We start from the raw sequence: 14,900 nt of genomic DNA on the forward strand, positions 1-14,900 counted from the left end.
TGTAGTGGTACCAGTACTTTATTAGGGTGTGGATGTTATCAGAAAGTCCATGAGACTATCACTTGAATCAAACAACTCATAGAGGAAAATCTGGTAAACTTTTTATCCTCTGTCTGACAAGCTTTAATAAATTAATGGTCAACTAAAAGATATTTTGGAAGCTTTGATGGATTTGTTCACTCCTGGTTCCCTACACTGAAGTTACCTGCCACCTTCTGCTTCAAAACCTGCCTAAAATAGAAGTACCTTGATTCTTTTGTTAACATGAATGAGTGAGATGAATTAAAGTGCAGCAAATGGATTATAGAACGTAGTCTAATGCCTTCCAGCACCCAGCATAATCTACTTCACATCTTAGTACCAGCAGATACGAACCTGAGTGAGACTTCTCATCTGAATCTTGCCCTACTGAATGTATTTTCTCATGGTTGTGGTTGACAGCCATATTACCTTGGGCTATATGATCTCCTAAGACCCTAGATTGCAAGATGGGTCTGTGTTTGGATGGAAACCCTCCAAGGAGAAAACAGGTACAGTTGGTGATTCAGTAGGTGGCACGTCACTTCTTCATCTGGAATGCATCATGGCTATGGAGGGCACTGTCATGCTGAAGGTGCTGTGTTTCAGATGAGATGTAAAAGTGGAAGCCATAACTGCTTGTGAGATCAAAAGATGGCATGTGAATAGCCGTGTTAGTTCTGTATCCTGGTGGAATTCCAGTTTGGGTAATTAAGTTCTGAAGATCAAAATATTCTACTATAGTGTCAACTAGAGGAACTTTTTGCTTAAAATTAAAACCTGCTAAAATGTTTTGTAACATTAGCAATGGAGGAAGGCAGCTGGGTTCAACTCCAGCAGTTAGTTGCTCTGTTTCAATAGTGATACCAGTATGTTTGGTTCATAATGAGCATTAGTCCTTCACGATGAAACATAATTTATAAATGTAAGACTTACCCTTATTACATTCTTATCTCTTGTCTTTAACACTTTGTTTTGTACAGCAGGATATGAGCCTTCTCCTATGTCCGGGCTTTGGCCTCACACAGTAGATGTAATATAATCGCTGAGGTGGGCGTTCTGCAGGAGAATTATTTTTGGAGGCTTTTGCATGAAACTTGCCCAATGAGTCTGAGACATCCAAGCACCATTAATTTTGGAGGTAAATGCCTCATAATATGTACTGAATAGAAACGGGAAGAGTTTGAAGTGTGGGAAAAAAAATTGAGGGAATGGGTCTGAATGTGTAGAATTTGGAAATTTTACACTTAAAGGAACACCAACTTGAAATCTAGATACATTTTTTAAAAATAAATTTTCAGGTGGTACACCTGTGTTTGAGTCACCCTAACTGTTTTCTTGGTTTTATAGTTAATTTACTGTCGCTTTAAAAAAATGTTTTCTCTTCTTCTTTTGTATAAACACACACACAGAAGGGGAAGCTTATTATACAGGGAAATGGTGAAACTGATTATGTCAAAGCAGTGTCATGGACAAAGTAAAACAAACTGGAAGAAATATATTCTTCTCAATTGTATAGTAAACTTAGCTATCACTTGTAATGCATAGATGAAATAATCCTGAGAAAAATGTGATTGAGTGTCCCTTTAAGTGAAGTTAATCTGTAGAGTTTTACAAGGTATATGTTACTTTTAAATCACAACTTCATTGTTTATAACTCATTGGAAGCTTGTAAATGAAATGTTTAAAAACATTTTCAATCATTTGCACATATTACTCTGAAAAGTTAGCTAAGTAGCTGGACTCTGTTAATGGGAGAAAGATAGTGGGAATAGAGAAGTTCACTTATTTAAAAGGAAAAAAAAGAATTATTTTCTAAACGGATAGAAGGAAAAAAGTAAATATTACATAAAACTGAATAAGGCTGCTGTAAAGGTTGGTAGAGTTAAAATTTTAGATTAGTCTAAGGTTTCTTCATAATATCTGTTGGAATAAAATCAAAGTACTGATGAAATGCTAAAGATAATGGACACTGAAAATTGTATTGAATGAATAAAGTTTGAATTAGTAAACAACAATAATGTAGTGCTGGTTTACAGCCAATGGAGAAATTAAATCTGATTTAAAGATTTGTAGTTTGTGTATTGCGCTGATGCTTGTCCTATATGCTGATTGAATCCTGGTTGTTCTGTTAAGTATTTCTTGAAAAATAAATCCCCAACAGAGAAACTACTCAAAGGAGAGGGTGCTGCAAAGTGAAATGTAACACAATCAATTAATAGAAAAATGCACATAATCTGGTAAACAGAGATTACCTCTCTCCACTTCTTGATTTGAGTGAAGTTGGAAGTTGTTATAGATGTTAACAAGGGCTTGTCTACACTGCAATGTTGTCAACAGAACTTTTGTCTTTCACGGGTACTTAAAAAAAGATCCCCTCCTCCCCCACGAAAGACAAAAGTTTTGCCAATGCAAGCTGCAAATGCTGCTCGTGGGGCTGGAAGTATTTTGTCGGCACTTAGCGTTTACACACGCTGACTTTAAAACACAGCCTTGTCACTAAGCCTTGTCTACACTACGCAGCTTTTAGCAAGAAGCCCCAGCAAACCAGCTTTTATGTAGATGAGACTTTATGTAGATTATCAAGACAGACATCCTACAAATACAGTAATGTATTGGCTAGTCCATTTCAATTATGCTTGACTTGGTATGCTAAAACACCTTTGTCACTAGCATTTTTGATTAATCCCCACCAACTCTGGATTAGTATGTATCTGCTGTTGTGGAGATGACAAGAAAAGACAACATAATGTTAAATAACATAATATGTGAGAGAGTGTTAGGCTTTTTTAAAATTCACTATAAAAACCTGGAGATCTTTTTCTAAAGTAGATCAGTTGGAGTATATAACCTTTTGAATGTTTATATTACAATGGTATAGTCTGCATTGTACTTTGCAGACACAGCAAAAGTTCCTGCCCTGAGTAATTTACAACAGATTTAACTAGATAAAATTCAGACATCTAGAAGAGGTGTTAGCACAGACAGGTTCATAAGAAGTTAGTGATGGATAAGTGAAAAGTGGACTTTAAGTAGAGGGAAGATACTTTTGCACAGGAAAGGGGAGGCGTTCCAAGATTAGGGTCTGTTATGAAATAATAGACTATTGTCAAGTTTTCTCTGTAGGAGTGGTTGTGGAGCAAGATGGAACATTGCATGAGACCAATAGTGTCCATGGGCTGCACCTCCACATTAAAGGTGAGGGTCTCAGAGACTACATTTTAAACTACATGAGTTGCACTTAGTTTTGGGCTTTAACTTGGGGCATCTAATGTTGAACTTAGTAATTCACCTGTCTTACCTGCTGGAATGTCTTCACTGAGTATTTAGGCCACAGATGGATTTTGAAGCTGAAGAGGTGCAACTAGAAAAGCAAAACTGAGACCTTTTTCAAAATGTGTAAAGATTTAGAGCAAGGTTTTTTTTATTATAGCTGCAATAGTATAAATTCTCTCTGCGGTCTCTCTTGCTGTTCTGACCTTTTAAAATGCAGGTGTTAAAATATTTGCGAATACATCAGGTGTGAAGCTGGGAGATAAGCCTCCAAATAAAAATCCATCTGTTCAAAAAGTTTGGTTGTAGTGGTGCCTCTTATTGTCAAAAATAGCTTGATGTCATAGTGCATCCCAGGGAAATGTCAGATTTGTTTTTCTTGTGTTACTAAGTAACTTGCTTATGGAAACATGTTTTCTTAGAATAAATCCCAGCTTATTTACCTAACACAGAATAAGTCGTCTTTACATTAATAGGATGTACAAGATTGACTTAGTACAGGTGCATATAGATTACTCTTTGTGTTATTCCCAAAAAGCACAGTTGGGCAGAGAAGACTATTAGACATTACAGGTGCTTGCAAACTTGCCCATCTCTTGCGTACACATAGATCCGATACTTTCTTGTGTAGTTCATCGCACTATTCCGAGTCATTGAAATGCTCAGAGTCTCCATATGTACATAAGTTTTCATATGTATAAGAGTAAAAATAGTCACAGCATAGAAAGGAAGCATCAACCAAATATGTTCATAGAGTCAAAATTATAGACATATAATTTGTAATGTCACCCAGAAGCATAGTTATTGCTTTTCATGTTGCAGCCTCAATTTTGGGGAGGGAAAATAACATTTTAGTTAAGTTGTCCTTATAAAAATTAGTGTGAAGTTACCATTGTGCATTTTAAAAAATATATATATGTATATCTAAGAGAGTCAGTATTTTTAAATGGTAAGTCTAAGAAGTGTTGCAGTGTCTCATAAAATATCCTTGGTAGAAATAAATAGCAATGCACAGTAGATAAGCAAGAAATTGCTTCCCCCTTGTTTAAAATCATGTTTTTTAAGTCTCATGTGATTTTATTTTTTTCTGTCCAGTATTACAAAAATGACTTGCAATGTTAATAAAATCCCAACTGTGCACTTGTGAGCTGGCGAAGGAATTGAGCTTGAGGAGAATCTGGCCCTCTGGAGTGGTCAGTTTGATAATCAGTTTAAGTCCTCTGCTATTTCAAAATATAGAGCCCTTTGATAAAAGGATGGTACCATGTGTAAGTTTGATGTTTGTTTGCTCTCATCTTTCCAGCTTGGGATGTTGCTTTGTTTATTCTTGCAGGACTGGTGGGCTTCTGTGCTACTTAGGGGATACTGACAACAGAAAACACTTTTCAGGAGGGCTCACGTTAATGTGTCATCCATGGAACAATACTCCTTCTGAACTGATAGTAAATAGTAACGCAGCAGTGATAGTTTGGAAAGACAGGAAGTCAGAAATGAATTAAATTCCATCTCATTATCTTCCAATTTTCTGTCTTCACAGTAATTGACTTAGGGCTGAAAATTTAGTCTCAGATTTTCAAAGCCACCTAAAGAATCTTGACATCCAATTCCAGTTAAAATTAGTGATGGCTAGGCATCCAAATTATCTAGGCAGCTTTGAAAACCTCAGCCCTAATGTCCAAATTAGCGATTGCCTTTAATTTTTCTTTGTGCTTTAACGTTTGAGATTAACTCATAAGTAGGTAAGAAACCGTAGTATTACTGCTGTTACGTTGCATTGTTGTCTTTCCTTAAATATGGTACCATACTAGTTTTAACAGAATATTTTATTATAGCATTAGATATTTCCAGATAAACTAGCTAAAGCAAGGGAGGGCAAACTTTTTGGCCTGAGGTACACATTGGGGAATAGAAATTGTATGTCGGGCCATGAATGCTCACAAAATTGGGGTTGAGGATGTGTGGGAGGGGGTGCAGGCTCTGGGTTGGGGCTGGAGATGAGGAGTTTGGGGTATAGGAGGGTGCTCTGGGCTGGGACTGAGGGGTTCAGAGGGCAAGAGGGGGATCAGGGCCGGGGCAGGGGTGCGGGAAGGGGTGCAGGTTCCGGCTGGGGGTGCAGGCTCTGGTGTGGGGGCTGAGGCTGGGAAGTTTGGGGTTCAGGAGGGTGCTCTGGGCTGGGATCAAGGGGTTTGGAGAGTGGGAGGGGGATCAGGGTTGGGGCATGGGGAGAGGCTTGGGTGCAGGCTCTGAGCGGCGCTTACCTCAAGTGGCTCCGGAACCATGTCCCTTCTCCGGCTCCTACGTAGCCCCCATCCCTCAGAGCGGGGCCATGTGACTGCTTCCGGGAGCCACGTGGTGCAGCCCCTGCCCTGGCACTCTGGCTGGAGTGATGGAGCAGGGCTGAGCTAGATGGTGTGGCCCCTGACCCAGCGCCCCGGCTGGAGTGTTGGAGTGGGGCCAAGCCGTGTGGTGTGGCCCCCAAATGGAGCGCCGGAGCGGGGCAAGCCCTAGACCCCGCTCCCCAGCTGGAGCTTGTGGGCTGGCTTAAAACTGCTCGTGGTCTGTACTTTGCCCACCCCTGAGCTAAGAAGTTAGAGAGCTTGAATTTTTTTAAGTGGTAGGGGTAGGGTAAGGAAAGTTGCTTTCTGTGACAACTGACTTGAAAAATACTTGTTTCTTTAGCTAATTGGCAATATTCTGCCCTAACACTACTTTTCTCTGACACCTTGCCAACCCCCTCTCTGAATGCTTTCCCTGCATAACAAATGCACAGCTCTGGGAACCATCTGCCAGGAAAACTCAGTACCACTATGAATTAACAAACGTACTCAACCTACATTTATTTTCATGCATTTGCTTTCCATTCTGTTGCTTCCCTTTGCTCTCTTTTTATTTCTTTCTCATTCTTCCTTCCTATTCTGGTTTCTTATGCCAGAACAGCACTTCCTTGTTATCTTCCTTTTCTTGATTGACTGTCTTTTCCAGCCAGTCTATTCTGTGCTCCATGGGCAGCTGTGTAGTGAAATTTAAAATTATGGTGCACAGAAATCACAAAGGGATTGAGACAGCCAAAGAGAGCCGTACAAGAAAGGAGCAAAAACTTATCTGTAATGTTGACTTGACTTTTTTTTTTTTTTTTTTAAAAGCACGTTTAATTCCCTACTGGGCAAATACTTCAGTGTTCATTTTAAAAAGCATTGGGGGTATCTAACCGTTTGGTATTTCAAAGTTTAAGATTTTTAAATAGAAATAAAATATTCTTAGATTCAATTTTGTATAGTGCTTTAAAGGGCTTTTTGTTTTGGAAAAGTGCACTTTTCATGAAGTAGCTCCTTGCAAATTAAGTTCTGGATGTGCAGATAACTTGCTGGAATGTCTAGGTGCATACATGTAGAAGCTTATCTGGCAATTCCAAATATGCTGGTAATTGTAGGGCTTCCAAGTTTCATAAACGGACTTCTTATTAATAAGGAGATGGTAAAATTTTGGATTAGTAATGCTTTGATGAAGTGATAGTTTCACCATGAGGAAGAACGTGGGTTGTCTCAGTTCCTTTGTGCAGCAGTGGTTCCTTGTAAAATTATCCCCTTGATTATAGGTCTTACCACAACATTTCTAAAAAGATTGTGGAATTATGGACAATAATAATTTACTGTGTTTATTGGTATAGAACAGTAGTCATATAAAATGTCTTATCCTTTAAGGGCAATGAAGCCCTGGATCATCAAACCACTATTAAGTTAATCTTTTGAATAACTTTAAAAAATGTCAATCTCCCATTCTTCTGTTTTTCAAGTACATCTGACTGGGTGAAGTTCTCAGTTCAGAGGAAAATATTGTCCTCTTTTAAAAAGTGACTAAATTTGCTCAGTGTCAGAAGTGTAGTATTGTACTCTGAATAGTCACTTTTCAACCTCAAGGGGCAAATTTTCTTATAAATCAGAGAAACTACACCTCTACCCCGGGATAATGCCACCCGGTATAACACAAATTTGGATATAATGCGGTAAAGCAGTGCTCTGGGGGGGCTGCGCACTCTGGCAGATCAAATCAGATTCGATATAACAGAGTTTCAACTATAACATGGTAAGATTTTTTGGCTCCCGAGGACAGCATTATATCGAGGTAGAAGTGTATGTTCTATTTGATTATATTCAGAGTCTATCAAATTACTGTACAGGAGTAACAGAGATGATTGAGTCAGAGATTCTTCTCTGTAAAAGATCAGGTTATTGTAGACTAGCTGGAAAGTGGGGTTTTACTCAGTCTGGAGTAGAAACTAGTTCATTCTGGGGTTGAATTAAGAGGGAAGCTTCTTAGCAAGAGGGTGTGTGGTGAAGCTTCCTTTTTCCTCTTCTCCTTTGTGTGAGAAGGACAAGCACCTGTGGCAACTTGGAGTATATTCCCTGGACGCATGCATTCCTGTAGGTTCCCTTTCTGGTTGTGAATATTGGCTATTTGTAGAGCCTCATGACACTGTCATATACATGCGCTGTGTGTCTGCGTGTGTGTCAAGAGTGTCATATATGTATAAAAGAAAATGTCATGAGACTCTAAACATAGCCTATATATCGGGGGAATTTTGTTACTTTGTTTTATCCATGTGGGGTGTTGGCTCCTGAGGGCTGAGAGGTCCTGGGGGATGTTGCAGAGTGAATCTGACCCACACTCACTCCACAGCAGCAGCAGTTCTTTGGGGCTGGGCCCAGCTCCCTGCTCCGGGTGTTGCAGCCTGGGGCATGCATCGCAGCTGTGCTCAGGTTTGGCCCAGGTGTCCCTCTGTCACCAGGTTGCAATGCCAATCACTTAAATTTTGTCTGACTACTCCCTGTCATGACAGAGGCGGCTGGGCCAAACCTGAGTAGTGCTATGACCCCGTGTACTGTGTTGCCACGCCTGGAGTGGGGAGTTGGACAAAGCCGCAGGGGACAGGAGCTGCTGCTGATGGATGGGTTTTTCATTTTTTTAATGTTTTGTTCTGAATTTGTGGAAAATGGGGCTCTAGGTATTAAGCAAGGGACTTTTACCTTCCAAAGAATTGTCTAGATTAAGAAAATGCATACCATTAGCGTTTTCTAATACTGTGTAAAACATTGACTTTTCAGTCCTTGTCTATACTCAGTATTAACACATAGTGTGTGTTAACATTTTCTAATACATAGTTTTTTTCCTAGTAGTCTTACAAAACGCCTTTATTTTTCCATTGCTTTGAAGTGATTGTCTGGGTTGCTGACTATCACATGGTAGCTGGTTTGCTAGGGGGATTGGATTACATGGCTACCTTAGTTTGGAGGTGTGAAATTCAGTTTTATACCATACAGTGAAGGTGATTATTCTTGTTGAAGGTTAAGATATGGTTTAAAAGTTACCAGACAAAGAAAAGGAAATTAACTTAATAGAGGAGGCTGTGCAATCTGCAACAGTTTAGATTATTTTAAAATGGCCACTACATGTCTGCAGCTGCCTCTTCATCTGAAATTTAAAGAGCCAGGAAGCGGAGCTGAAGGTCACTTGGGGTCTGTTTGGAGAAGAGTGAGTAGATCTAAATACTGGAATACTTAAATGAGGAATTTGAGCTGCCAGTATCATGAAGAGTACAAAACTGGTTTAAAATTCCTCTTTTGGGTAAACTCAGTTTGCCTACTAAAAGCTTTTTTCTTTTTTGCTCTCATCATGTGTCTGTAGACAGTGGAGTAACTTTATGGTCTCCTGCATCTAGGGTATTCATACTGTTAATTCCTCTGGCAATTAAGCAAAACTCTTCCACAGTTTTTATAATTCTGTTTTTGTTCAGAACCCTGGTGTACACACCTCCCCATGATCCAGGAAGTATTTAAAAGTGTTATACAATATTTTTCACACCATTTTAATAATTTTTCTCATAGTTTTGTTGACAAGCTTATAAAACAGTAAGAGCAGATAGCTTGGAATTGTACCCGAAATGCTTCAATTGTAACCAAAATGCTGCATTGTGTGAAGTTTATATTTAAGGTCACTTTCCAGTGAAGCAAAAGTAATTCTCCATTGAGGTCTGTTTAGGGTTACAACAGGTCTGGTCTAAAGCCCTTTGAAGGCAGTGGAAAGGCTCCCATTGAGGACAGCAGGCTTTGTATTAGCACCAATATCAGTTGACTTTATTGCAACCATTAGCTAAGTAGTCAGGAGTTTTGGGTGCCACCTTGAAAAGCAGAAGTAACTAATTTATACCTAAACAATTCACCCAGTGTCACAGTCTGGCCCAGTTTCTCTTGCTGAACAGGCACCAGATTGTTGTGACTGGACTGAGCCACTGGATCCCATGTGTATATAAGCTCCCAGAATCGCTGTTCTTAGCTCTAGGTCTCTTATGAGACACTTCCAGATTCAGACCCTGTGTCTGCCACCCTTCCTTGGGATGTGGGACTCCGCAGCCTGGCTACTATAAATTCCAAAACCAGCAACTCCAGCTGCTTATACATGCTCCCTCAGAGTTCCATTTAATTGTAGGCATGCTCAGCTTCTTGATCAACTCCTTCAGGAACAATGTGTCAGGTAGGCTGGGAATACAGGCTTATCAAAGGAATTTATTAGCCATAGTCACTCTTAAAGTACTAGAGTTAGCAATTGTTGCAAAATCCCAACTAGCCCTGAGATACTCCTTCCCCTTCCCCTTCCCCTCCCTCCAATAAAAGTATGATCTAATCCTTTCTGAGTCCAGTCTGATCAGTCAGGCTAGGCAGACTTTTCTGCATCCTCTTCTCTCTCCAGCCTGGTCTTCCAGCATGTGGTGATGAAAGACCCTCACTGCAGGTAGCTACTGTCCTTTTTTGCCCATGTGCTCCAGCTGGGAAATTCCAGCCTTCCTCCAGGGTATGTCTACCCTTAAACTGCTACAGCAGCACAGTTGCAGCATTCCAGCTGCACTGCTGTAGTGCTTCAATGTACCAGTGTACCTACTCCAAAAGGAGACGTGTTGCTGTCAGCATAGGCCGTTCACCTCCCCGAGAGGTGGTAGTTAGGTTGACAAAAGAATTATTCCAAAATCCTACCACTGTAGACATCGGAGGTTAGATTAGCATAGCTACATCTTATTGTTGTGAATTTTTCATACCCCTGAGAGAGAGAGCTATACTGATGTTGGTTCCCATTGTAGACCAGCCCCCAGTCAGGCTTCAGTGTAGAGAGTCCATTGTCATATAGTCTCTCAGTTACCAGTTCAAACCCATCAAAGTTGATGGCTCTAGATTTCCCTGTGATGGCTTCTCAGCCATTGTCCCTATTACAAAATGGATGTTCTAATCCAAAATGGAGGATACATTATTAAATGTAGGTTGCACTACAAAATGGAGTTCACAGTTTGGTAAACACATCCCATTCTGTCACAGCCTGTTTGACCATGGAAGAGTAATTTGAAAGTTATATTTGCAAAAGTGTATAGTAGCGCTGTGGCTGGTGTATAGGGTTGCCAACTCTCCAGGATTGGCCTGGAGTCTCCCAGAATCAGCATTGATCTCCCGGTGACTATTGAAAGCAATCCGGGAAGGTTTAATAGGATATTTTAAGAAAATGACACTATGTCATGTGGGGGAAAAATAATCTCCCGGAATAGCTTCAGTCAGAGTTGGCAATCCTGTGTGTGTATGAAACACAATGCAGATCAATATGTTTGTCACCAAACCAGTTGGTTTCATTAATATTCAGGATTTTGTAGAGAGGGGGTTGTCAGGGTCTTTTTGGGGGTGATATAGGTTTTACCAAGAGATATCAGTAAAGGTATTACCAGAAGGAAAGTAAAATCATACTGCTGTTTAAGCATCAATTTTTTTTCAGTCTGGAGTGTTCTGCACAGCCTTTAAATGTGAATTTTAGTGTAACTTGGTTCCTTCAAGGCAAACTTAGTAGAACTGGAATTCATCAGCATGGATTTCTCAATGTGCTTGTTGGTGGGACAGAAATCTAGAAGAGGCAGAGAAAAAAGAAATGGAGGACCTGGCACAAAGTTAAATCATGAATATAAACTTAAATAGGTTGGCCTATGGTCAAATCTAACGGTTGTGGTTGTTGACTAGGGATGATAGAAATGTTCAGTGAATCTTTCTTTAGAATTGTTTCAGCAAATTTTTACTGGCTCTCCTTGACCTTACACATTTTTTGTGTGTGTGTGTGTGCATAAGGGGTACATGGTATTTCAATATAAAGAGGATCGCTGAATTAAATATTTACCACATTGTGATTTATTGTGCATGTATAACTAGGATTAATGTGAAAATATGCAGGAGACTGGCAAAATCTATTCTGCATCATGCTTGCCACTAAAACAGGATAAAATGGAGAAGCAGTGTGGTCCATCAAATGTGGACTGGAGGTTCTGTTCGCAGTGTGGTCCATCAAATGTGGACTGGAGGTTCTGTTCGCAGCTGTTCTGTGACCTTAAGCACCTCTCTGTACTTAATTTCCTCTTCGTAAAAATGGGAGGAGTAATGTTACTTATCTTTGTAAATCTCTTTGAGTTCTATTGATGAGGAGTTCTGTATACAAACATTATTATTATTTATTATTAGCGAAATAGTTTTTCCTTCTTAACCAGTACGGATTGGCAATCCAGTGAACGTGTAAAGTCTTGGTTACTTCTATGCAGTCAGCACTCCTCCTTATTTGTCTTTTCAGTCCTGCTTCTCCTTTGCTGAAGAGGAAAGCAGCAAAGGCAATCTCTCATATTTTTGGCTTTTCAGTGCAGTTTTTTAATGTTCTTTTTCCCTCCAGTTCTTTTAACTTCTAAAATAAGTGAGAAGGAGGGAGGTGTTGCCCAAGTGCAACAGCTGCTGTGGCACAATATGAGCCTTCATTGTGGGTATCTTCTGCTCTTACTGGGATAACAGCCCAGAATGTCAAGATACAGTGATGGCTTCTGTTGGCAGATCAAAGTACCAGGCTGCTTCACCATTACTGGTCAATGCAGCCTATAGTAGAGCTTCCTGGTAAAAGAATCATTCAGAGCTAGTCTCTACAAGGGCAGTAAAGGACAGTTTCCACCACCCACATGCCAGGTGCAGACAATTTCCAAGACCTTTCCTCTCCAGGAGCTTTAGATTGGGCAAGGAGTATCTAGCTCCTGGAATAACATCATGCTTAAAACAGCCAATTGGTAAGGTTCATTCTGAACCCTCACTATTTATGCCTTCTCATCTCAAGGCTGTGCAAGAAGAGCATGGAGTAATATAGTGATGTAGTCACTGAAGCTGCTTGAGTAAGTTTTTTCAGCAGTCATGGGCCTTAACAGTATGAGGTTCCTTGTGGCTCTCCATTAATGTTGATGATTCAGTGCTCGGAAGTTATACTGACATACAGCCACCACTGTAATTAAACCGCTGTTGCATGTCTACACTATGCTCCTTGTGTTGGTGGAGTGCATCCACAATAGCAGCTCTTGCATCGACCCAGGGAGCAGTGTACTGCGGGTAGCTATCCCACTATGCAGCTGGCTGCAGAGTGTTTTGGGAAGGGTTTGCAATGCCTCACAGGGGTGGATACAGTGTAACATGATGGTTTCTCAATCCCATCGTTCCATGGGCAGTAGATTGCCAGCAGCTTTTCAACTGAAGAGGGGATGGGAGAGGGGAGTGTATGTGTGTGGAGAGTGAGTGTGTTGGCACACTGTCTCTTTGGGCATGTCTACACTTACCTCCAGAGCAATCAATCCAATGGGGGTCGATTTAATGTGTCTAGTGAACACGCGATAAATCGACCGCCAAGTGCTCTCCGGTCAACTCCGTTACTCCACTGGTGTCGACAGGGGAGCATCAGCCATTGACTCACCATAGTGAAGATACCGCGGTAAGTAGATTTAAGTGTGTTGACTTCGCTACGTTATTCACGTAGCTGAAGTTGCATAACTTAGATTGATTCCCCACCCTCCCAGCGTAGACCAGGTTTTAAGTTCAAACACCAGCCGGAAGCAACCAATCCTGTGGCAGAAGCTGGTGGACAGACAACTGGTGTCTCCGTGTCCATCTCTTCTCTCCTCCACCTCAGTGTAGATCAGTACACCAGCAGGGGGAGGTGGACACTCAGACATCAGCCCCCACCTTTCTCCTTGGCTCTGAACAGCACAACATGAGTCTCTTCCCCCACACCCCGCCAAGTAGCAGCCTGCCTGCTGCTGCAGTCCTAGTGTTAAGGAGAGCAGGATTCTGCATTAATGTTTTGATTCCCTCCGAGTTCTCCCACAGTCTCCTCTCCCCTCAGACCAAGGAGATGCACCCCCTCCCCTGTAGTCTAGACAGGAGTGCATTTGCTGCTGGGAATCAGCATGCTCATCTGGGCAGTAGCTGTGTGAGTTCTCCATGCTGAGGAGTTTCAAAACTTCCTGGGGCTTTGAAAGGGGAGGGGTGCATGCCCATATAGCTTGATGCAGGGCAGCCGAGTTCAAAACAGTGAGCAGGGAGGTCACGGTGGGCATTGTGGGATACCTCCTGGAAGCCAGTTACTACGATGTAACAAACGTGTCTGCACTGATGCTTTGTTGATCTAACTGTGCTGCAAAAAGCTTTACATCTCTTCAAGGTGGTTTTATTTTGTTAGCAAAGCAGGACTGTTTTGTCAGCAGGAGGAGCATCGTACTGTGTACACCTTCACTGTTTTGTCTGTAAAAGCTGCCTTTTGCTGACAAAACTTTGTAGTGTAGACCAGGCCTTAGTGTCCTTTCATTTAGACCAGAGCCTGAAGATTTTTCAAACTAAGTGAAATACAGTGGCTTTCCATTTTTAGGGAGGACTTTTTTTAAGATTCGGTGGATTCAGCTTTCTAAGGCAATTTGCTGAGCAAAGCAGACTTTCTGGTAGAAGAGTTTCTACATCCTTTTCCAAGAGGGGAGCCTTTTCACAGCAAATATGACTTTTACAAATTTTATTTTTTTCAGGTACTAGAGGTGGACTTCTCTATTTTGGGCACACTTGGTCTTCCTTGTAAAACGAAATCAGTTCAGATCTGAGACCTGATGAAATTTCTGTATTCTTGGAGATGAGTTGCAGAATTCTGAGCAAACAATTTTTTTTATATCCATTGGATTTCACTAGTAACCTTGACAGAAAGAGGGTTCAAGTGGTATGAAGATCTCTTAATTGTTCCTCCCACCCATAACTAGTACCAGTTTTCTTTATTTCATGCTCTTTGAGCAGGATATACTTTCTGTTAATTGGCATTTGCAGACTAATTTAGTATAGCTGCTCTCCTTAGAAATGAAGCAGTTAACAATGCTTGGCATTCAAATGATTGTAATTAAGCTTCAAAATAAATGCTCTGTTAACAAATAAAGTTTACCCTTTTTTGCTGTTTGTCTCACTGCCTGACAGCAGACTCTACAGTAGTTGTTTTACATTGTGAAAAAAATTCTTTGCAGTCAGGACTAGCAGCTCTTTAAATGAAATCTTAGATTCTAGAGAATATAACAAAATTTGCAGAAGTTTAAATCCATGGGGTTTTAATGCCCTCAAGTGTCTGCTGTCCTCACAGACGTAACTCGGGCCTGGTCTACACTACGCCTTTAAACCGAATTTAGCAGCATTAAACCGATTTAACCCTGCACCCGTCCGCACAACGCGGCCCTTTATATCGATATAAAGGGCTCTTTAAAC

At 40.8% G+C, this 14,900-nt stretch overlaps 1 protein-coding gene across 9 annotated transcripts in view; it reads left to right on the forward strand.

Moving 5' to 3' along the window:
* ADNP (activity dependent neuroprotector homeobox) overlaps positions 1–14,900 on the forward strand; it is a 44,254-nt gene that overhangs the window by 12,338 nt on the left and 17,016 nt on the right. For 3 of the 9 annotated variants that reach the window (XM_032804003.2, XM_032804001.2, XM_032804005.2), the window contains exons 2-3: positions 1,002–1,159; positions 3,145–3,216. The exons of 2 other annotated variants lie outside the window; for them this stretch is intronic. In XM_032804003.2, coding sequence (XP_032659894.1) covers positions 1,123–1,159; positions 3,145–3,216 — 109 coding nt within the window. In that variant the 5' untranslated portion in view covers positions 1,002–1,122. The remainder of the gene's footprint in view (positions 1–1,001; positions 1,160–3,144; positions 3,217–14,900) is intronic. 4 more of the 9 variants (XM_032804004.2, XM_032804002.2, XM_075072257.1 and 1 more) reach the window with 2 other exon arrangements.

Source organism: Chelonoidis abingdonii, chromosome 14 (genome assembly GCF_003597395.2).
Source record: "Chelonoidis abingdonii isolate Lonesome George chromosome 14, CheloAbing_2.0, whole genome shotgun sequence".
Classification (NCBI taxonomy): Eukaryota; Metazoa; Chordata; order Testudines; family Testudinidae; genus Chelonoidis; species Chelonoidis abingdonii.